Genomic DNA, 24,220 nt, shown 5'->3' with positions numbered 1-24,220 from the left:
ATTTCCCAGAAGGCACCGCTCCGCTCGGGTTCTTCTTTTCCACACTGAACAGAAGCTCAGACGTCAGATTGAACCGTTTTCTGGAAAAGATGTCAGGATTTCTGCTTTTAGAACACAATATTCGGTTCAGGTTCAGGTTGTAGACGATGTAGAGACCTCTGTCCTCGTATGTTTGGCAGTTTGTCAGAGATGAACCGAGCAGGACAGTCTGGAGGAGTGGCTGCTAGTTAGCAGCTAACAGAAGATGAAAGTCTGCTTTCTAGCTCCAATAGTCATCTGTTATTTATCCAGAAACCTTCTCTAATATCAGCTGAGTCCATGTCAAAAAGCCGTCCTGCTGTCTTCTCTAAGTTTATTAGCTTTTCTTCACACTAACTTCAGTCATGGAGGAAGTTGATAAAATTCTCATTCATGCCCTTAAACAAGTCGGCACGTGAGTATAAAGATCATCATTTAATCTCATTTAATCTCATGTCGTGGATGAACTGCATGTTTGGGTTGAATCAAATCTCTGAACAGTCGTGTGACTATAAAAGGTTCATTTAAGGGGAAAACGTTTATGTAAAAATACGTGTTATTACACTTGTGTAATCCTACATGTGTAATCTGGTGTTTGGCCTCCTGCGTCTTTAAAGTGTGAGAATACTCATCTAAGACAGTATTATGTGGGCCGTGTTAGAATAAATCCATGTGTTTTCATTGAATGAGGTGCAGTGGAGCTGCTCTGGAAGCTTTGTTCAATATGTTCACTGATCCCCAGAGGACAGACATGTCTCATCATGTCCTGGAGTTACTTTACTCAATGAAGTTACTCCACAATACCTAGATTACAGGGAAATGTACAGTAATGTTTGCTGTGCACGAAGGAGTATTTTTATTCCACTAACAAGTGTCACTGCATCCAAACTGAGGTGAAGTCTGGATTGTCCTGGAATGTCCTGAATGGTCCTGGAATGTCCTGAATGGTCCTGGATTGTCCTGGATTGTCCTGAATGGTCCTGGATTGTCCTGAATAGGGTTGTCACGATACCAGAATTTCAATAGTCGATACCAATACCTGTGAATTTCCATGATTCTCGATACTAATTCGATACCACAATTTAAAAAAACAAACAACAGAACCCATGTACTTTTAAATTCACTAATTTATTGAAAACTGCTTCAAACTGTGGAGTATTTAACACCACTGTGCTTCAACATCTTTTTCTCAGAATTTAAATTGCAGTACCAGCTGCCAAAAGGTAAACTATACATTCAAAAAGAACAGCAGTGGCCTATAGCCATCCAGTATAAAAACAAACAATACTGTGCTTATAAATATGGTCATAAATAACAACAATAGTCAACTATTTTACTTTCCAAAAACTTTCATTTTAAGTAACGTAAAGTGAGAGACATTCGGACAGTATCTCATCATGTCACCTTACGTATAATGACGCAGAGCGTCTGGTTACCTTACGTTAAACATCTACATGAGGGAGCGACTGAGTGAGAGAGTAGAAGCCTGCGACCCGGCTGACCCTCATGCTCAAAGACAGAACGCAGGCACATTCGGGTTAACATGTCACGTGACACAGCAGTGATAGCAAACGGAAACTCACTTTGACTTCTCTAAACAAGTCGGAGGGCCTGTCTTTGAGGGGTTCGGCCAGGTTTGACGTGCTTCCTCCTTTCCTTTGGAAACTTCTGAGCCACTGTTTGCATGTCGGCTTGTTTCAGTCTAGGATTGCGCCGTGTTCATTGGTATCGAATTGGTACCAAAGGATTGGTTCTTGTGACAATCCTAGTCCTGAATGGTCCTGGTTTGTCCTGAATGGTCCTAAATTGTCCTGAATGGTCCTGGATTGTCCTGGATTGTCCTGAATGGTCCTGGTTTGTCCTGAATGGTCCTGGATTGTCCTGGATTGTCCTGAATGGTCCTGGTTTGTCCTGAATGGTCCTAAATTGTCCTGAATGGTCCTGGATTGTCCTGGATTGTCCTGAATGGTCCTGCACCTTAGCTGGAGGCTAACTGGGAGCTGTGTGTCTCTGCATGTCGTAATGTGGTGCAGAAGCTCCTCGTGTTTCTTTGTGTAAAACAGCTCTGACTCTGGTCAAACATGTATTGTTCTCTCACGCCAACATTCTGGTTACCATGGAGACGGAGATGCTGTCCTCCCTCAGTATGGCCACTGGAGAAGGAGCTGTGTGGAACTTGACGTTTGACCTCTGGTCCACAGAGAGGTGAGCGAGGAGACGGACAGCGTCAAACAGTTCACCAGTGAGCTGATCGTGGAGGCCGTGGTCAGATGTATCCGGGTGATCGAGCCCGGCCTGGGCGGCGCGCTGCCCACCTCTCTGCCTCCGGGGATGTCTGCTCGCTTCAGAGTGGGCATGAGTCTGGCTCAGGCCTGTCAGGTGAGACCTCACTGTCCAGTCTGCCACCTTCACACTGGCTTCAACCCTTCAGTGTGTGTCTGCATTCGGCTGGAATTAACCCTGTGACCGACATACATTCCAGTCAATCAGCTAACACTGTTTTTAACTCCACCATCCTGGTGCACCCTGAACTGTCACACCAAACCATTAGTCTCACGCCAAGCTGTGGGTTACTGTTGAATGCTGGACCTCTTCTTCTTTTTCACATGATAAAATACAGCTCTGAACGGCTTATCCATAAATGTATGATTATAATATAAGTTCATTGTTTAATTTCTAAAGCACTTTTAAAAACATTTACTAATGTTGTTAGAATAAATCCAAAGGAAATAAAAAGCTGAATTCTTCTTTATTTCTAGTCTCCCTTTGTTGTTACGCCTCTCTGTTTGTACTAAAACAGTTGTTTGGGGTTGTTCACTCTACGGCTTCGTACTGCAGGCCTCCGTGCTCAGTTCAGATTTTTTGCTGATATCAGATTGTTTTTGCGTGATTGTTCACGTTACCTTTTCAAGGGGACCTCTATCACACAGCCGTGTGAACCTGATCGGACCTGACGGTGACGCATGGCACGCCGGTCAGCAACAGGGTTGCCAGGTGTGACTCACTGTTTCAGCCCAAACAACATAAAACCCAAACACCTCATTAAAAACTCAGCCTGTGGAGGAATCATGTTAAAACTGTAAAACTATTATGTGTGTAATAAAGAACACCTCTTAAACACACAAGTGCAGGAAATAAACAAAGTTAAAAGGTAAGAGAGTTTGGCTCCCCAATTGGGGGATACCCTCCAAATCTGGCAACGCTGGTCAGCGTGTAGATTCATTTTCAAGAGGTTGTTAAATATGAGGGACAGAATCTAGACGACATGAGGAGGAAAGAAGAAGAGAACAGGGGAAAAAAGAGCACAGCTTTTATTCTGGCGGAGCCACTTCCTCTGGTGCTTATCGTGACGTCAGTCACACGATGATGACGAAGCAGTCGATGTAGAAACAAATCTGACTGGGTATGATGGAGTCTGGGTCTGGTGTGAAAAAATCAGAATTGCAGTTTTGACACGGCCACAACAGGTTGGATCTGAGTCCCTGTGGGTAAAGAATCAGGGTCTCATTTCCCTGCAGTGTGGACGAGGTCTGGCTCAGTGGTGTTTGTTCTGGGCCCTGCTGCTCTTCCTCCTGCATGGTTTAGAAGTTTCTCCTCTTAGCCAGGTCTAAATCTGGTACAAAGCATCTTCTCTTTAGGATTAATGTTTTCTGGACTTGGTCCCTGAAAAATAAACTAATTAACTAATGATCAGATTGTCACCCAGAACCAGAACCAGAACGTCTCGTTGTGATCAGGTGTGTTGGAATACATTTTTTCTATAAAGTAATCTAAAGATGGTGGAAGCCACACTTGATGTGACTCAGTGTGATGTTCCGCCGGTTCTTCTTCCTCCACATCTTCCTCTCTGCTCTCTTCCTCCACACCTTCCTCTCTGCTCTCTTCCTCCACACCTTCCCCTCTGCTCTCTTCCTCCACACCTTCCTCTCTGCTCTCTTCCCCTCTGCTCTCTTCCTCCACACCTTCCTCTCTGCTCTCTTCCTCCACACCTTCCCCTCTGCTCTCTTCCTCCACACCTTCCTCTCTGCTCTCTTCCCCTCTGCTCTCTTCCTCCACATCTTCCTCTCTGCTCTCTTCCTCACACCTTCCTCTCTGCTCTCTTCCTCCACACCTTCCCCTCTGCTCTCCTCCTCCACACCTTCCCCTCTGCTCTCTTCCTCCATAAGGACACACACTAAACTCTCCACACACCCTTTGATAACCAAACACTCAGCTTTGTCGCAGCTCAGTCAGGCTGACGTGATGAGCAATACTCATTGAGTATGTTTGCATGTTGGTGTTGCCATGACGACGGGTGTGTGTGATGAATTGTGCAACCTCAGCTGAGACCGTGTCACAATTATAATTTTCTGTTCATTTATGTATGGTGACTAGGAAAAGAAGAAGTCCTTTTATTAGAAGTAAACCTTTGACAGAAGCAGACTGAGCAGAACATTGAAGTATAAAGAAGTATATGTAAAAGCCACAAACTCTTTGACATGTTGCTGATGTGGAGTATTTTGTCATTACCTGCAGGACGTTGGCTATAAAGGAGAACTGGGCTACCAGACCTTCCTGTACAGCAATGAGCCGGAGATCCGCTCGCTGCTCATGTTCCTGGTGGAGAAGCTTCCCAGAGAAAGTGCCGAGACCTCGGACCAGCCGACAGGTAGAGAGCTTCACTCCTCACTCCACTGCTCCTCCAGAGAACAAGGCCTCTGCAGGGACCGGCTACAATCTGTGTACAGGAGTTCTGTAGAGTCCCGCCCCGGCCGTCTGGGTCCAGAGTCCCCCCCAGTCTTTAGATTTCATCAAATCTGCTTTCAAACACGATCCTGTCTTCTTGTTTGTCAGCTGGTAACTGTTGTTTAGTAACTTCTGGTGGTCCTTAGCTGAACTCATGTGGTCCGGACTCAGAACTGGGCCGGTGTGGTCCTGGTGTGGTCCTGGTGTAGTCTGGACATAGAACTGGACCGGTGTAGTCTGGACTCAGAACTGGGCCGGTGTGGTCCAGACTCAGAACTGGCCGGTGTGGTCCGGAGTCAGAACTTGGCCGGTGTGGTCCGGACTCAGAACCGGGCCAGTGTGGTCCTGGTGTGGTCCGGACTCAGAACCGGGCCGGTGTGGTCCGGACTCAGAACTGGCCGGTGTGGTCCGGAGTCAGAACCTGGCCGATGTGGTCCGGACTCAGAACCTGGCCGGTGTGGTCCGGACTCTGGACCGGGCCTGTGTGGTGCTGGTGTGGTCCGGACTCTGGACCAGGCTGGTGTGGTGCTGGTGTTGTCTGGACTCAGAACTGGGCCGTGTGGTCTGGGCTCTGGACCTCACAGTGACTTCCTGTCCTGCAGGGAAGTCGGTGGTCCTTCAGAGGAACGTTGCTGCTGCCATCAGAGCTCAGCTGGCCGTACCCTGGCTGCCTCCAAACTGCAGACTGCCGCTGCAAACTGACACACAGGTAAACGAATCCCTGTCATCTATCCACCGTCCAGCTGACAAGATGATCAATAACATGTTTAGTCTGGTTTGTCTTTGGTAAAGACAGGAAGACAACAACCAATGATCAGGTACTGCGTTTCAAAACAAACAGGAAGAAGTTCTTTGTTTGAGCTTTTTTTAATTTTACACCGTTTAGATACTATAACTATCAATTGAATGTATGGTGCCAATGGATTAGTTATATTACGTTATATCATGTTACACACACACACACACACACACACACACACACACACACACACACACACACACACACACACACACACACACACACACACACACACACACACACACACACACACACACACACACACACACACACACACACACACACACACACACACACACACACACACACAGTGATTATTGATAAAGTAACACTAAAAAGGTATTCTGGCCGGTTTTGGCCCTCAGGCTTGATTGAAATGAAGAAAGTGTTGTTTTGTAGAACCTTTAAGGTTGATTCCTCTCTGTTGTGCTGTGGTGACCCTGTTGGGGGATCTGATCATGTGCTTCTTTGTGTTCAGAGTCTGGGCTCAATGCACAGCTTCCAGGTGCAGCCTCTCAGTTTACCGTACAGCACCACCGCTGCCGGTCAGAAGCCCCAGAAAGGTGAACTTCACATCTACTCGCTCCGTTGTTGTTTCTCTTTTTAGTTTGTCCTCCGTTTGTCAGTTTGTAGGAAGTCAGCAGAAGTTTTCTTGTCAGGGTTCAGTCCAGGTTGAGATAAAAAAGCCAGGTGTGTGCTGTGTTTCAGAGGTGGAGGAGTATCGCAGGGTTGTCCTCCGTCCCGTCACTGCTCAGCTGCCCAACCGTTGGAGCACGATGGCGTCCATCCTGGAGCAGCACACGGCCGAGCTGAGCGCAGCGCAGGAGTGGGATGTGGAGTGGAACAGTCAGGGACTGCTGTCCCGCCTCACACCACAGGTCAGTCCTCGCCGGACCCCTGACCCGGTCATTACTGGAACCATGACCCGGTCATTACTGGTCCATTGACCGGACCCCTGATCCGGTCATTACTGGAACCATGACCTGGTCACCCCGGTCAGGGGAGTTTTACCTTTCCTCCACCTCCTCTACTTGCTCATGTGGAATTGTACTTTCTTTGTAAAAGTGTCTTCATATGACAGTTGTATTTGGCACAATATAAATAAAGTTCAATTGAATCAGTGGATCCATCACTGGATTAACACAGCCGCCATCTTGGATGAGGACCCTCTCCTCACTTCTGTGGAGGAAGGAGATGTTTACAGTTAAAATAATCAGAATTTATTTACGACACAGTTTCAAACTGCATATTGACTAAAAATACAGTTTTAGTTTAGGTTTGGTTAGTTCTCATTAAGCACATGAGCCTTTTCATTCTTTCCAAGATGGCGGCCATGCTGAATGAAGAGTCTCTGAATCAGTTGAAGGTTTATGTGAAAGTGCGTTAAGGTCCAGTGATTCGATGCTGCTGTTCCTCCTCTTCCTCTCAGTCCGGTTCTGGCTTCACGCTGACGTGCTGCGTTGTTTAACAGGAGTACCGCTCCAGGAAGCTGACTCGGCTGCGTAAACGCATCGAGGAGCAGCTGCGCTCTGCGGCCCTGCCCTCTGCAGACTCCTCCTCCTCCTTCTCTGACCTCTCTGACCTCCTGCACAGCTTCAGGAGCTCCGCCCCCGACGACCTCCTGATGAAGGGCACCCACTTCACTCACACTCAGAAGTTCACCTTCACACAGGTGAGCCGCCGCAGCAGCACCTTGTCACACGGCTCTGAGGTCGGATGTCACTCTGAGCGACTGTTTCCTGCAGGAAGTGGCGGCATTGGCAAGCCCCGCCCCCTCCGGCCGTCAGTCAGAAGGCGACGCGGCGCTGTGTCAGCAGGACGAGCTGGACGCCCTGCAGCAGCAGCTCCAGCAGCTCTGCAGCCACGTGGAGCAGCTGGCAGCAGACATGAAGCTCATGGCCGTCACCAACGCTCAGGTAGCGCCTCGTTAACCCCTCGGGGGTCAAACACCTCGCCCACTGAGGAAATGGGATTTACCCAACGCAGAGAAGCAAGTTCATTTTTTGTTTACTTTATCAAAAAACTGGCACATGGCACCATCGGTGAGAAAAACAACAGTTCTGTGTCACTTTGAACTAAAACAGTATTGAGCACAATCAATCTCCAACAGTCACAAATTCAACCTTGAAATTCAGTCAAATGGAAACATTTCAATCAAATGACTCCCACTGCTTTCATCACGTGATACTTAAGTTTTATAAAGAATACATTCAGTTACAATACAAGTACTTGTTTAAACAGGAGTGTGAGGGATTTAGAAAGAGGAAGCAGCTTTTTAAGCGTCTTCACCTGGAATCTTGTTTCATCATTGCCTTTAAAACCACTAAGAGAAGTTTGTCTTCTCACATTTTCTTTCTTTTCCAGCAAGACTTTTATTTCACTGTCAATCATTTTAACTTTTTACACAGAAAAACTGTTATTTCTCTCAATGTTTCAGAGGCGGTTCAGTTATGACTCTTCCTTTAATTGGAGAAGAAATGATTTTAGATTGAAGAATCTGCCTTTAGAGAAATGATCCACTATGTGACAGAATATTCTCTGACAGAGGAGGCAGACCTTGGATTTATTAACATCATGTATGAGATTATATGATCATTATAATGCCCGTCAAAAGAAAACCAAGACAACCCAAAGAGCTGCTTCTTGTTTGATTGTTTGTTTGTGTAGGTGAAGGATGAGCTGAAGCAGCGAGTGCTGGGAAACGCTGAGGAGGAGGAGAGGATACACGTGAAGAAGAAAACCATCGACCTGCTGCCAGATGGAGACGACAACCTGCTCCAGCTTCAGGTAGGACATCCACCTGGTCCTCGGGGATCCTCGGAGATCCACGCAGCGCTCTGACTCAGCACCGCCCCCTGCAGGCGCTGATGGAGGCCAGCAGCAGGCGGCTGGTGAACCTGGCGGCTCAGTGGGAGAAACACCGAGCGCCGCTCATCGAGGAACATCGAAGACTCAAAGAGATCCGCAGCAGCCAAGACGTAAACACACCAACACACTCCTCTCTGTCTCTGTCTCTGTCTCTGTCTCTGTCTCTGTCTCTGTCTCTGTCTCTGTCTCTATATGTATATCCATCGATCGATCGATAGATCTACATACTTGCTCACCTTGACTCTATCCTGTTTCCACAGCTGGAATCTTCCAGAAAACTTTCAGAGATCAAATGTCTCCATGATAAAATCCGAGTGTGTACAGAAGAGTCCAGGAAGAAGGAGGAGACGTACAAACAGCTGGTAAACCTCCAACCAGCCAGTCAGCCGTCCAGATTTCTGATTTCAGGATTTCTCAAGTAATGGAACATGCCCGTGTGTTTTAAATGACTTCTTGTGTTTCCTGTGAAGGTGTCCGAGTTGGAAAGTCTTCCTCAGGATGCGTCTCGCTCTGCGTACACTCAGAGGATCCTGGAGATCGTCAGCAACATCAGGAAACAGAAGGAGGAAATCACTAAAGTTCGTCTCATTTCAGCAACACATTTTAGGACCAACAGAACTCTTTTTGGACTCTTGAGATTAAATTGCGATTTAAAAAATCCTTATTGTTTAATATATGTTATAATATTTATAAATGTGATAAAGACAAAATAAATAAATGTATAAGGCAGAATAACCATCATTAATGCATGGATGTATATAAAACTCACCATTACACTCACAAACTAACTACTAAGTTACTGTACGTCTCCAGGGAACATCACAGGTTAACCATCGTCTTGAGATTTATTTTAACTTGTTTCTAATTATCTCAGCGTCCCATCATATCTGGTGGCACCAGGTCGCTCTCTTGGCTTTCTCCTTTTTCTGTTTTGTGTCTGTATTTCTGTATATTTGTGTGTATTTCCTGTGTCTGTGGAGAAATGAGCAGAGGTTTAAACGTTGCTTGCAGATCTTAACTGATACAAAGGATCTGCAGAAAGAAATCAACAGCCTGACAGGAAAGCTGGACCGGACCTTCGCTGTGACTGATGAGCTGGTTTTTAAGGTAAGAGCAGGTCACTTCCTCTGCTCAGCCTGGAAAACACTCAAGGACCAGAACTGAGATTATCTCATGTTCACTGAAGTTCTTTAAACATTTTGACTCAAATGTTTTTTTAATAAAAGTTTTGTTTGGTGGGCCAGCTGTTAAAGGGTTAAATGTTCCTGTTCTGTGCAGGACGCCAAGAAAGACGAATCAGTCCGCAAATCCTACAAATACCTGGCTGCCTTACATGAAGTACGTGTGTGTGTGTGTGTGTGTGTGTGTGTGTGTGTGTGTGTGTGTGTGTGTGTGTGTGTGTGTGTGTGTGTGTGTGTGTGTGTGTGTGTGTGTGTGTGTGTGTGTGTGTGTGTGTGTGTGTGTGTGTGTGTTGGGGGGGTGGGGGGGTGCGCGCGCGTAAAGACTAACGTGTGACGTACTTCTGTAGAACTGTAACCAGCTCATCCAAACCATCGAGGACACCGGAACCATCCTGAGAGAGATTAGAGATCTGGAGGAGCAGGTATACAAACACACACACACACACAGACAGATAACGTGTACAACTGTACTTTTTCACAATATTCTAATCTTCAGATTTTTTGTGGTTCTGTGAGGGATCAAGTTTTTGAATTGAACCACTAAACTAATTCAACTTTTTAATGTTATCCCGAGTTAATGAGACGAATCCACCAAACCACCTTCCTTCTATATGTGCTTTACATGGAGGCCCAAACATCTCGTTACTAGCCCAGGGCGTCCGCGGGGTCTTAAAAAGTATTAAAAGGTGCTAAATCAATTGTGGGAAAATTAAGGCCCTTAAAAGTATTAAAAAGGTCTTAATCACGATTCTATCAGGTATTGAATTTTATACGCCTTGACTCGGTTGCGTTCTCGGAGCGAGATCGCCTCGGGGCCGCGCTCAGACGGGTGCAACGTCATCTCGTCACAGCGGATATTCCAGCGCAAACACAGACGTGAAGAAATTTACTGTCCAACCTGCAGAGGTTCCTGCTCCATGATCCTGGTCTGATCCATGATCCTGGTCTGCTTCATGGTGCTGAAATGATCCCCAGTGTTTCCCTGCTGCTGCTCTGCTCGCTGGCTGCAAACTGTGGACTGGATTCCTGAAGGGAGGCGGGTCTCAATGAGACCAGGAGGAATGAGTCAGGAAATCCAGTCCACAGTTTACAGCCAGCGAGCAGGCTAGGGAAGTAGCACTGTGCTAGCCAACTTTTCATGGCAACATGTTGCTGATTGGATGGATTTTACACTCAAAACACCACAAAGCAACACAGCAACGTGGATGTTAGCAAAGCAACACAGCAACGTGGATGTTAGCAAAGCAGTGGTACAGCGAGGCGGTCGCTCTGCCGCCAGACGCCACAGCCAGCTCCCGGAGGAGAACAGCACTGACATCAGAACAATGAGCAGCAGCTCCTCCAGGCTGTCAGCAGGCGATTCACACCTCCGTGAAGCTGCGTCCTACTCCACGCTAAACTCCCTGAAAATAGTCCCAATGGTTGGAGCTGCGTTAGAGCTGGAAACATTGTGTTGCTGCTGCCTTGCTCAAGAGTTTCCCCAGGGATTAATAAAGTCATTCTGAGGTTCTAAAGATAGAACTAGTTTATGATGAGATGATGACGTCACGCAGACCCCCACATTGTCCACATGGAACTAAAATACTTTGTACTGCTTCCTTTTCTGTCCTGATACTAACCTCAAGTTGTCTTTAGAGAGAATACATGTATACATTAGTACATTTCATACTTTACTGTAGAGAGGAGTCGATTACAGCCTCATGTAAAGTCAACAATAATGATAATAATAATATTAAAGCAAACAGCTCTGGTATCGGAATAGTATGAGCAGAAATACAAAGTTAAGTATCAGGATCAGATCAGAAGTGAAAAAACGTGCTCGGTGCTTCCCTACTGCAGTATAGATGAGCAGGTTCCTGAAGCTGTCCCTCCATCACACTCCTGGAATAAGAACATTTGAATGTTCATGAATTGTACTTCAATTCTTGTTTTCAAAATACTTTAGTGACAAACTGGATCCACATTTTGTCAGGTTGTGTACTACAGTACTGCACTCTGTCATGCATCAGTTTGTGTCTTTTTATTGGTGTACTCTAGTCACTGAATAATATCAGTTAATGTATAATACTACAATGTATTTTATGTCTAAAACTAGTCATTAATCCTCTAGTATGCACAAGAATTTAATTCTTCCCTTTAAATCATTAATGCAGTACTTGTATATAATAGTTGTTTTCTGAAATGACTCTGTTAATGTGTAAATAAATTAAATATGTAAATGAACTCTGATAGGCTAAATGTTTCAGTACTATGTCAGAACCTGCATGGATACTCTCATGGAAAGAAGTTAAACTGTAAAAATAATTTGTGAAATCTTATTATGTTTGTCTGGTCATTTTTAATTGGAGTCAAATATCCTCAAGTTTATTCAAACAACAATTACAGAAACATTTTACAATGGATTTATTGGTCAATTCATACTTTACCCAAGCTTATAGATTTACATTAAACTTCAGGCAAGTAAAAAGTTGTAAGCACTTGCCCGAGGTCCCATATGCAAGGCACTAGCCACTAGGCTGCTGTTGGCAGCATCTTTCTGTGCTCCACCAGCAACACCACCACCTGCTAACGTGACGGGTGAGCTGGCCAACACAGCTACGACCGCGACCTCTGCTCCATCCTCTGCTCCATCCTCTGCTCCATCCTCTGCTTCATCCTCTGCTCCATCCTCTGCTCCATCCTCTGCTCCATCCTCTGCTTCATCCTCTGCTCCATCCTCTGCTTCATCCTCTGCTCCATCCTCTGCTTCACCCTCTGCTCCATCCTCTGCTCCATCCTCTGCTTCACCCTCTGCTCCATCCTCTGCTCCATCCTCTGCTCCATCCTCTGCTCCATCCTCTGCTTCACCCTCTGCTCCATCCTCTGCTCCATCCTCTGCTCCATCCTCTGCTTCATCCTCTGCTCCATCCTCTGCTCCATCCTCTGCTTCATCCTCTGCTCCATCCTCTGCTTCATCCTCTGCTCCATCCTCTGCTTCACCCTCTGCTCCATCCTCTGCTTCACCCTCTGCTCCATCCTCTGCTCCATCCTCTGCTTCACCCTCTGCTTCATCCTCTGCTCCATCCTCTGCTTCATCCTCTGCTCCATCCTCTGCTTCACCCTCTGCTCCATCCTCTGCTCCATCCTCTGCTCCATCCTCTGCTTCACCCTCTGCTCCATCCTCTGCTTCACCCTCTGCTTCATCCTCTGCTTCACCTTCTGCTCCATCCTCTGCTTCATCCTCTGCTTCATCCTCTGCTCCATCCTCTGCTTCATCCTCTGCTCCATCCTCTGCTTCATCCTCTGCTTCACCCTCTGCTCCATCCTCTGCTTCACCCTCTGCTTCATCCTCTGCTCCATCCTCTGCTTCATCCTCTGCTCCATCCTCTGCTTCATCCTCTGCTTCATCCTCTGCTCCATCCTCTGCTTCACCCTCTGCTTCATCCTCTGCTTCACCCTCTGCTTCACCCTCTGCTTCATCCTCTGCTCCATCCTCTGCTGACATCAGGGCGGCACACCAACACTGTGTTCAGAGGTTATCTGGTGTCTCAGCACAGCAGCACATCACCACTCATTGAACTTAAATGAAGGTATAACGGATATTTTTAAGTCGATGTTTCCGGATTGGGACATTGCTCAGACCTCCACCTGTGGCTCAGACCTCCACCTGTGGCTCAGATCTCCACCTGTGGTTCAGACCTCCACCTGTGGCTCAGACCTCCACCTGTGGTTCAGACGTCCACCTGTGGCTCAGACGTCCACCTGTGGCTCAGACGTCCACCTGTGGCTCAGACCTCCACCTGTGGCTCAGACCTCCACCTGTGGCTCAGATCTCCACCTGTGGCTCAGACCTCCACCTGTGGCAGGGACCAAACTGGATAGGTGATAAGATTGGTGTTAACACAGTCCTGTAAGCAGCAGCTTGTTGACAGCATTAACAAAGCTGGTCCCTTTGTGTTGATGTAGGACGAGTTCTGTAATAAGTTCTTGTTTTCTGCCAGTTGGTGTTGAATAACTGTTGTTACTTGTTGTGACTGAGGGGAACGTTGGTAAACCTGCTGTTAGTTTAATTCATTCTTCTGAGTTTTATTCCTTCTCAGCTCACCTCATTTCTGTTACATTGTAAACTACAACTGTTAAAGATGTGTCGCTAACAACCACTTAAAGTGGCGATGAGGTCTTCATTTCTTTTGATAGGTTTTTAAAAAAGTCTTAAAATTGTATTGAAATGAACCTCAGATTCCTGCCTATACCCTGGAACCTGAAACCTAACAAAGGAGTGATTGGAGGGCCAGCTCCAACTCCTCGTTTCACTGCAGGGAAATGGAACACCCTTCTAATGTTCTCCTACCAGACCGCCATCATTTGTGGAACCAGTTCAATGTTTCTACATCGACTGTTTCGTCATCGGCGTGTGACTGATGTCACCATAAGCACCAGAGGAAGTGGCTCCGCCAGAATAAAAGCTGTGCCCTTTTTTCCCCTGTTCTCTTCTTCTTTCCTCCTCATGTCGTCTAGATTCTGTCCCTCATATTTAACAACCTCTTGAAAATGAATCTACACGCTGACCAGCGTTGCCAGATTTGGCGGGTATCCTGCAGTTGGGAGCCAAACTCTCTTACCTTTTAACTTTGTTTATTTCCTGCACTTGTGTGTTTAAGAGGTGTTCTTTATTACACACATAATAGTTTTAGGGTTTTAACATGATTCCTCCACAGGCTGAGTTTTTAATGAGGTGTTTGGGTTTTATGTTGTTTGGGCTGAAACAGTGAGTCACACCTGGCAACCCTGTTGCTGACCGGCGTGGCGTCCATATTTACTTCTTTAAACAGTGTGCTCAGCGTGACTTCATGTCGCCTTCTGCGCTCTGGGGGATAGAGGTCGCCTTCATAATGTAACGGGAACGATCAGGAAAAAACAATCTGACACCAGCAAAGACTGAGAATTGAGCATTGAGAACGGAGCCGGAGACGTTCTGTTCAGTGTGGAACCACAGCTGGTTCTTCACCCACAGTTCTCTGCTTGGTGGGGGAATAATTCATTTTGTGAGGTTAATAGTTTGAAGAAGGTGAATGTCGCTCTCTCCTCCTGTTTGAAGCACGTGGACGTTATTTATGTTTCTTTGCTCAGTTGCCTGCTTCACTGCTGTGTGTGTTTGGCTGAGCAGTCTTGTTGTCAGTGTGTTGGTGTCAACTCTTCCCCCGGCTGCTCTGCTGGCCGGGCAGAACCTGCGTAAATAACAAGAACTGAAAGTTTGACACACCGTCAGCTTGGTTTCAATCATTTCCCTGCTAATCTTCCTCTGTTCCCAGATCGAGACTGAAAACAGCAACAAGACCATGGCCAACCTGGAGAGGATCCTGGAGGACTACAAGGCCATCCGACAGGAGAACTCTGCTCTGGCTGCTAAAGTGAGAGAAGGCTGAAGGAGCGAGCCGCTCTGCTTTCCTGTCTGCACCTCGGACACAGAGGCGCTTGTTTCATGTACATCCTGGACGATGGAGAGCTGGGCTGGGTTTTCCTCCCTGGATGAACTCTGCCGTGGTTTCATGCGCTGCTCTGATTGCTTTTCTACCTGAATGAAACTACACTGGACAGCCGGGACGCTGCCGGGACGCTGCCGGACCTTTTCTCTTAATGTATACAAATCTTTTCCTAAGACCTTGTGATTCAAATCAAACCTTTGACTAAGAATTTGTAAGACATGACTTCTTGCTCCATTTCAGTTTCCTCCTCATGTTGAGTGAATGAATTTGAATGTAGTCGATTAACAATGTTCTTCAGATCCATCAGCTAAGTATTGTGTACATATGGTACCAGCTTCAATAAAGATGCCTTACACTGAAAATCCTCAAAGGCTCTCAGCACTTTCTACATCTGCCCCACTGAGGGCTGCTAATAGCACTGAAATACCCCCTGCTGAGCAACACACACACACACACACACACACACACACACACACAGTTTTCCTTTGTGGAGGACTACTACAAGTATGTTGTTGACAAAGTGCAGTGGGTGAGAAGTGCTGGATCAACCCTTCAATATCTGTCCCACTGTGTTGAAGGTCTTCCTCAGAGCGCGTCCTCTCTGCTGCTGCGTGCCTGGACATCATGCTGGAGGGCGGAGACTCCAGCAGGCTCAACAAACATCACAAAGCCCAGTGCAGGTGGAGGTGGACTCTGTACAGGAGGATCAGGTCCACCATGGACTAGGTCTCAGTCCTCCATGAGGTCCTGGTCCAGCAGCAGCTCCTTCCTTCCTGTGGCAGAAAGTCTCCAGACCTCCTCCCTGTGAATAGTGTTTGATTTTCACTTAAATTCATTTCCTATTCTATTCTATTCTATTCGCTGTACAGCAGCAGCCGCAGGCGGAAGAGGAAGTTGGTCACCAGTTAACACGGAAGCGAGTGGTTCCGCAGCACCGGGCGGACCTGTGGCTTTATAAGGAGCTGTGGCGGTGTGACGGAGTCTAGTCCTCGACCTCAGCTTCACTTCCCGCAGCCAGCGGGGATCGAACCAGGGACCGTGAGCTCCGTGAGGTCGGACGATCTGTGAGCACTGAGAGCGGAGCAGCGTGTGTTTGTGTCCCGGGGGAACATGGCCTCAGACGAGCTGTCCTCCAAGCTGCAGCGGCGGCTGCAGATCGAGGACGGGGACCAGGAGCCGGCGGCCCTGGACGGACCCGCCGAGGAGAACGGGTCCGAGGACAAGTCCTGCACGGCCTCCGCGGACTCGGAGCTGGGGGCCAAGCTGGTCCGGAGGGGGCAGCTAAACGAGGGCCAGGGGGAGCACGTGCAGCCCAGCATGAAGATCTTCAACCCCTACACCGAGTTCAAGGAGTTCTCCAGGAAGCAGATCAAGGACATGGAGAAGATGTTCAAGACGTGAGTGTCCTCGGCTGGGCGGAGCTCCACTGTCTGTCCACACTGTATGTCCACTGTCTGTCACCACCAGCATGGGTGGGGCTCCATGGTCTGTCCACTGTCTGTTCACTGTTTGTCCACTGTCTGTTCACTGTCTGTCACCAGGGTGGGTGGGGCTACATGGTCTGTCCACTGTCTGTCCACTGTCTGTTCACCGTCTGTCACCAGGGTGGGTGGGGCTACATGGTCTGTCCACACCGTGTGTGCAGGACAGATGGTGTGATTACAGACACAGTGATTACAGACCTGCAGTTCTCAGCAGGGTGTCTGGGCCTGGTCCAGGGTGTCTGGGCCTGGTCCAGGGTGTCTGGGCCTGGTCCAGGGTGTCTGGGCCTGGTCCAGGAAGTCGGGTCCTGTGTGAGGAGGAAGTGGAGCCAACGGTCTGACAGTGGGTAGGCCAACATGAACTCTGTTCCTGGTCCCATAAAGACGGTCCACCTCCTCAGCAGGACCACGTGTCCCTGTTCTCTGGTTTATCCACTTCTTCAGGACAAACACCACCTTCACTCATTGACTCATTAACTATAAACCCTGAAGGCTGCTAGAATAGTCAGCAGCTGTACTTCACTCCATTTGTGTCAAAGCCTTTTTAAAGCTGCAGGCTTCAGATGGACTAAAGCAGACGTCTCTGGACATCACTAGTTGTTGTTGGTTGGACTGAGTGCTGCAGCCCTGAGGAGGGTGAGTTGGTGCACGTCGCTGCTTCTGGGTGTTTCAGCAGATTCTTCAGCTTCCTGTCGTGTCCAGACCTGTGGATTCTTTCACCCCTCCACTGCAGGTTTCGTCTTCAGACTCGGAGCTCCACCATCAAATGAGCCATTTTATTAAAACATGTTGGAAACACTATTAATCTTCATGTAGTTGTTGTTTTTACCAAACCAGCACTTTATGTTGCGTCGTGATACTTCAGAACTATAATGATGATTTGAAGGATTTCCTACTTGAGATATTTCAGGCTGTTAGAATCGTCTCTGCTGTTTTCACAGTGGAAACATTAAACACATTCATTTAATTTCTGTCCAACATCGTCACTCTGCAGCATCATCAATAAGTTTGTTTGTTTGTTTGTAAACTCCACATTAACCCTTCACCTGCTGTCACAAGCAGCATTCAGATCAATACATTGAATTACTGTTTGAAGCTGGTCTGAAACATAACGGGAGGTTATCATGAAAGTTCCATAGAGTCGCTACAGAGGGGCTGTGGAGTCACTAGAGGGGCTGTGGAGTCACTAGAGGAGCTGTGGAGTCACTAGGAGTCCCTAGTAGGGCTGTGGAGTCCCTAGAGGGGCTGTAGAGTCCCGAGAGGAGCTGTAGAGGGGCTGTAAGGTTGCTGTCGTTGCACTGCAGTATTTGGGTGGAGCAGCTCTGGCTGCTGGTTCAGGGAGCAGAAGACTGTTTGGATTCAGGACTTCCTGTCTCAACAGTCCTTCCAGCCCCTGAGGTTTGTGTGGAGACAGGAAGTGGCGCTCTGTCTCTGATCCCAGTCTGCTGGTCGCCCGACTGGCCCCGCCCACTTCCGTATGATAACATGACCTCTAGAGAGTTGTGTCTGAGAACAATGGAATCTGTTCAGCGATCTAATAAAATCCACGAGGAGGCGTTGGTTCCTCCACGGTGGATGAAGCGAGTGAGATCCTTCAAATTCATCAGTAACTCAACTAAAGGTGTCAGGTGATTGTAATCTGATTACCTCCGAAGGTCCAAGCTGAAGAATCCCGTCAGGTCTGGGTTGTAAGGGTCTTCTCAGGGGTTTGTTGTGAGGGAGATGATAGAGCAACTCATCCCCTCACTGCTGCTGTGCTGCAGGTTCGACACCGGGAAGGACGACTACATTGACCTGATGGAGCTGAAGCTGATGATGGAGAAGCTGGAAGCTCCACAGACACATCTGGGCCTGAAGAACATGATCAAAGAGGTGGACGAGGACCTGGACAACAAGCTGAGCTTCAGAGAGGTAAACCAGGACTTCAGCCTCCTGCAGGCCACCTTCTGTCCTCTCACTCCTCCTCTCTCTGCAGTTCCTGCTGATCTTCAGGAAGGCGGCTGCAGGAGAGCTGGTGGAGGGCAGCGGCCTCAGCGTCCTCGCTCAGCTGTCAGAGATCGACGTCTCCACCGAGGGAGTCAAAGGAGCCAAGACCTTCTTCGAAGCGAAAGTAAGTGGTGTTCCGGTGTTGAGCGTTTTCCAGACCAACCAGAAGATCTCCTGAAGGTTCATCACGGAACACACGAGGCTTCTTCTGCTCTCTGGATCGTAAGGAGAAGAGTCCCACTGCTCATCATCACGTCACGTTTCCTCAGTTTAGATGCAACATCAATTAACTGAAGTGTTGATCCGTTCTGGTTGGGGCTGCAGCAGCAGCTGGACGCGTTGTTCCTCCATTATCAGCCCCTCCAGGAGCTCTGCAGAACGTTGGGATCAAAAGTTTTTACTTTTGTTTTGTTGCGATGAAATTCAACTGAACTTTACTTTTAGAGCAACAAATACAACAAAGTCATTTTAAGGCAATTTTACAGAGAAAAGCCAACAAATCCACATGAGCGAGCAGGAGAAACCTGCAGAACCAGGCCCAGAGGAAAATAAACCTGCAGAACCAGACCTTCAGGAGAAAAAACCTGCCAAACCAGGCCAAGAGGAGAAGAACCAGGCCCAGAGGAGAAGAAACCTGCAGAACCAGACCTTCAGGAGAAAAAACCTGCCAAACCAGGCCAAGAGGAGAAGAACCAGGCCCAGAGGAGAAGAAACCTGCAAAACCAGACCCTCAGGAGAAACCTGCAGAACCAGGCCCAGAGGAGGCAGAACCTGCAGAACCAGACTGAGGAGAAATTGCAACAGTTTTGACAAATAGTTATTATTTCTCCCTTTTTTCCCACAGTAATTAATATTTAATTAATTCAACAATTAATATTCAATTAAGTAATCTTGTTTTAGAAGGGGACTAACGTTCTGAATTAACTTTAAAAAACAACTTAATGAAGTTTGAGTTATAATTTGGGATGGTACATATTTCATTCCATTGTCAGATGTTTCTGTACCGACTGCAGTGGATTGATACTGCAGAAGGTTTCAGACTGAATAGAAAACCCTTAAATTCCTTGAAGCATTGCTCCACACACATACATAGAAGGGAAGTTGAATATCAAATAAGACAAGATAGAAATTCTATCTATAATTAAAAGTATTAATATGCACAAGACTTAACGTGAAAAATATAAGCACCGAAAATATGGAAATCCCCAGTACACAGCAAACTGTTCACCAGGAGGAGTTACTGTCTTCTGGCCACAGGAAGGAGCAGCAACAACAACAACAACAACAACAACAACAACAACAACAACATCTCTCTTCTGAGCAGCTTTGCTTTTTTCCTGCTGCTTTTAATGCTTTTTTCGTCCACGTTCACCACACCACTGCACACCACGCCACTGCACACCACAGCCCACCACACCACACCACTGCCCACCACACCACACCACACCACTGCCCACCACACCACACCACACCACACCACGCCACTGCACACCACGCCACTGCACACCACGCCACTGCACACCACGCCACTGTACACCACACCACACCACACCACACCACTGCACACCACACCACGCCACTGCACACCACGCCACTGTACACCACGCCACTGTACACCACACCACTGTACACCACACCACTGTACACCACACCACACCACACCACTGCACACCACACCACACCACTGCCCACCACACCACACCACTGCCCACCACACCACACCACTGCCCACCACACCACACCACACCACACCACTGCCCACCACACCACTGTACACCACGCCACTGTACACCACACCACTGCCCACCACACCACACCACACCACTGCCCACCACACCACACCACACCACAGCCCACCACACCACTGCACAGTAGCAGCAGCATTAAACCACACAGCAGTCTCCGTACACTCTTGTGACTCATTAAGAACCAGTTTTTCTCTCTTTAGCCGTCATCTCGCTCAGAATTGCAGAACAGTTGCGTTGGTTGGTTAAAGTTGCAGGTTGCGATAAAATCCCAGGGATAATAGTTGCGATGGCAAAATCCTGAAATCCTGGAGAGAGCAATATGTCAGCTGCTCTGCAGGGATTCTCGCTGTGTGATTGTATGATTGTGTGTGAAAATGTCTTCAGGTATCAGAAGACGTCTGGCAGCAGAGCGGCGTTGGTCTGCCCCGGTGCATTGTGGGTAACAGGTTGGTTGTTTTGCTGTGGCAGTGGGTTTAAAGATGTCGTCCTGTTGGACAGGTTCAGGCCATCAGCGACTCCAACCAGTTCGAGGTGGAGATCCGTCAGGAACAGGAGGCCAAGAAGAAGGAGGCCGAGGAGCAGAAGGAGAGACGGGCGGCTTTCAAACAGCTCCGGTCTGCCTTCAAGTAACCCAATGACCCCCCCCCCCGCCCCCCCACCCTAGGATCCACCCCCACGGCCAGCGTTCAATCAGGATCATCCCCTCCTCTCCTCTCATTCTGCTAGCTCTTCCAGCTGATCACACGGTACCAGGTCCGTTCCAGCTGATCACACGGTACCAGGTCAGTTCCAGATGATCAGACGGTACCAGGTCAGTTCCAGCTGATCACACGGTACCAGGTCAGTTAACGGGTCTGTTCTGTCGGTCTGCTCGCTCCGTGTTTCAGCCGAGCTGCTCTGATTTGATGATAAAAGATCAAAAACTTCCATTCATTCAGTTAGACTGACTCTGAGCTCAATGAATGGTTCTTCCACCACTTGCACTCCTTCATCACTTCTCTACACCTTCCCTCTCTTCCTCCTCACAAAGCAGAACCTCTGCTGGAATCTCAGGAACTTCATAGGACAGCAGGTGGAGTGACACTCGGGTCTGTTTCTGTCTCTGTGGCCTGGCTTCTACAACCACAGACTCTCAGGGGCAGACGGGTGATTTAAATAAGGCCTGACGGGTTGGTTGGTTGGTTGGTTGGTAATAAGCAGCTGCAGCTTCTGTTGTGTTCAGTCTGACTGCATGGACTCGATGGTACAGGAAGGGGCGGGGCTGACTGGATGGTACAGGAAGGGGCGGGGCTGACTGGATGGTACAGGAAGGGGCGGGGCTGACTGGATGGTACAGGAAGGGGCGGGGCTGACGGGATGGTACAGGAAGGGGCGGGGTGCAGCTACCTGATTAGCATAACTTCTTAGAATACGACAGACTTTAAGTTTTCTATAACAAGTTGTAAACAGTGTCTGAAAGCAGAAGACTGAAAAACTAAAAGGTTTCTACTGAGGAAGAGATTCCATCTTTCACTGGGAAACAAACTGCTGGGCAGTTCTTTAGTGCACAAGTCTTATTACAGGTGTTATTACGGCTCCAGCTCACAGACAATGGTCTTGTGTTCGCTGTACCAGGGCTGTACCACATGTCCCTGAAGGGTGTTTGTGAGTGAAGCTCAGTAAATGATGCTTCCATGTCCACACAGTCTGGAGGGACGGCAGTCGGTCCTGGTGTCTCGGGTTCCATGTCCACACATCTCAGTGACGGTCTGGAGGGACGGCAGTCGGTCCTGGTGTCTCGGGTTCCATGTCCACACATCTCAGTGACGGTCTGGAGGGACGGCAGTCGGTCCTGGTGTCTCGGGTTCCATGAGGAAGTGAAACAAACTAAAGTGTCTGCAGACTCACATGATTCGTTTCTTTAAATGTCCTAAAATAACCAAATGGTTTGACTGCAGTCCTGGTGTGTACTTCTGTACCTGGAACTGCTTTCCATCTGCTCAATCCTGGACATGAGCTGCCTCCTTCAGGTCAGACCCTCCAACCAAAACCAGTCCCCCTTCTTTTGTCCTCCCACCTCCCAGAAAAGCAGAAGAAGACTTTTAAATTAGTTTGAAAGAACCAGAATAAGTTGTGTTGAATGTTAATGTCACGGTACTACTGTCTGCTTCATGTGATGATTTTAATGAGACGGCGCCACGGCTTGTTTTTCCCGCCACGTCAGGACCGAGGATCTGATCCAGTTCAATGACAAACGGCTCCGTTACACCTGCTCCACAGGGGAGAGTCGCCATGAGAGCAGGTTTTATCTCTGCACACGTCCTCACGCCTTCATGGCTTCTTCCTCTCACACTTTCCCAGCCTAAGATAACCAAGATGAACAAATCCTGCTAGTTTAGGATCAAATCCTCTTCCAACACTGTGACTTCTTCTGCTGTATTTAGTCTAAAGCACATGAATATATGTGATTTTAAACATCAAGTGTTCCATGTTTGGTATTTTGACGAGATGTAAATCCTCCTAAAAAGAATAACGACCCAAACCTCGCAGACAAACTCGCTGGTGCTTTGACGTGTTTGACGACGACGGTTCAGAAAGGGAGGAAATGTCTTTTGTATTTTTATGGTTTCAATGACAAACAAATCCCTGCTTCCTGTTTGAAACCAGCCTTAAATGAGGTCATGTGACCCCGCCCCCTTTATCAGGTGAACCTTTTGGCCAAGAGATTTGCACATTTTGCACTTACTGCTTCAATGCAAATGTCAGTGACGAGAAGTCTGTTTGTCCTGATGAGATGTTTAATTTGACTTCCTGTTGAGTCGGTGGAATGTTCTTGAACCAAAGCAGTTTCTTACTCATCCTGCCATTACGACAAATGTCTTCAAAGAGGGTCCAACAGTAGTGGAGTGATGAGTATTTTCTTTTTTAAACAGAAATGTGGGACCACTGAATCTGTGTGCGACTACTTTGTCTTACTGTCTTTACATTTGTCAATAAAAGTTGTACTTGGATTAACAATCAGCTTGTCGTTGAGACTTCAGGATCACTCACCACTTCATCTCAGTCGTCTGTCCTCCTCATTGTGTCGTACATATGAACCGTATCCTGTACATGTAGGGAGAGTGTGGATCAGCTCTGCAGTACATGAACAGTTGATGACGTCACGTCCGGGTTTCCACTGATCCCCACCATTCTGGAGGAAGAGCGGCTGGCTGCAGACGACCGGCGCCGCCAGACCAGAAGGGGCATGGCCTGATCATCTATTGCCCCTCCACACAGGAAGTTACGTCACTTCTACTGCCTTTTGTGTTCAGAGGATTTAAATGTCACTCCCTCCATTACACCTTTCCACTCAACTCACCCCCATCACTTCTCTCACCCCCTCCATCACCTCTCCTACTCCTTCCATCACCCCTCCACCACTCAACTCCCCCCCTCCATCACCTCTCACTCCCTCCATCATTCCTCCACCACTCCTCATCCCCCATCACTCCCTCCAGTCACAAAATCCCACTGGTGCACAAAAACAATGATAAATCCTTTATTCCCGCTGCAGTGATCACCCTGAACCAAACCAAAAGAGACACTGAACCTTCCCAAGTTGTTTTTATCGACTGCTTTTAACATTTACTTTAGTCGTCTGTATTTGTGAGCTTGTGTCTTAATTGTGTTTTAAATAGGTGTTGTATTTTACTGCTGGATCCTGTCAATGAAGAATCTCTGTCACCCTTTAGGACAGACTATAAACACAATGAGCAAAGTAATGTCTCAGTCAATAAGAATAACAACATAAAAACAGCGGAAATGAGTTACAAATCACTGAATGATGATAATAAGTTTATTTTGGTTCAGGCTGAGGCCCCCATCGTGACTGTTTGGTTCCGATCCTGCTCTCCGTGTGGTGGACACATGTTTTCTTATTTCTTTTTTATAGCGAATAAACATGAAGACAACCAGCCTCAGTGGCGGT

The 24,220-nt window shown here is 47.7% G+C and overlaps 2 protein-coding genes across 4 annotated transcripts; both read left to right on the top strand.

The window, feature by feature from the left end:
• Positions 1-15,414, top strand: ccdc22 (CCC complex scaffolding subunit CCDC22). The gene is made up of 16 exons (XM_080470300.1): positions 1-433; positions 2,220-2,397; positions 4,534-4,666; positions 5,346-5,452; positions 6,021-6,105; positions 6,251-6,420; positions 7,014-7,214; positions 7,288-7,458; positions 8,210-8,329; positions 8,404-8,520; positions 8,671-8,772; positions 8,881-8,988; positions 9,422-9,517; positions 9,689-9,748; positions 9,939-10,013; positions 14,883-15,414. Exons 1-16 carry the CDS (start codon positions 384-386, stop codon positions 14,994-14,996), a joined length of 1,887 nt encoding a protein of 628 aa, XP_080326426.1. The 5' UTR covers positions 1-383; the 3' UTR covers positions 14,997-15,414.
• A 549-nt stretch (positions 15,415-15,963) lies between these two features.
• Positions 15,964-23,271, top strand: efhd2 (EF-hand domain family, member D2). Of its 3 annotated transcripts, none has more exons than XR_013935576.1 (6): positions 15,964-16,453; positions 18,301-18,448; positions 18,513-18,647; positions 20,770-20,897; positions 20,998-21,111; positions 21,957-23,271. XR_013935576.1 is itself a non-coding variant. In XM_080470298.1 (6 exons), exons 1-5 carry the CDS (start codon positions 16,167-16,169, stop codon positions 21,008-21,010), a joined length of 711 nt encoding a protein of 236 aa, XP_080326424.1. In that variant the 5' UTR covers positions 15,964-16,166; the 3' UTR covers positions 21,011-21,053; positions 21,957-23,271. The 3 variants fall into 3 exon arrangements, 2 of the variants coding, with proteins under 2 accessions (XP_080326424.1, XP_080326425.1); XM_080470298.1 differs by having other exon boundaries at positions 20,998-21,053; XM_080470299.1 differs by lacking the exon at positions 21,957-23,271 and having other exon boundaries at positions 20,770-21,030.
• Positions 23,272-24,220: the final 949 nt, after the last annotated feature.

The sequence above is a fragment of the Lipophrys pholis genome, assembly GCF_963383615.2.
Source record: "Lipophrys pholis genome assembly, chromosome: 8".
Classification (NCBI taxonomy): Eukaryota; Metazoa; Chordata; class Actinopteri; order Blenniiformes; family Blenniidae; genus Lipophrys; species Lipophrys pholis.
Note: the sequence above shows the minus strand (reverse complement) of the source record. Positions and strands in the feature narration are given on the sequence as shown.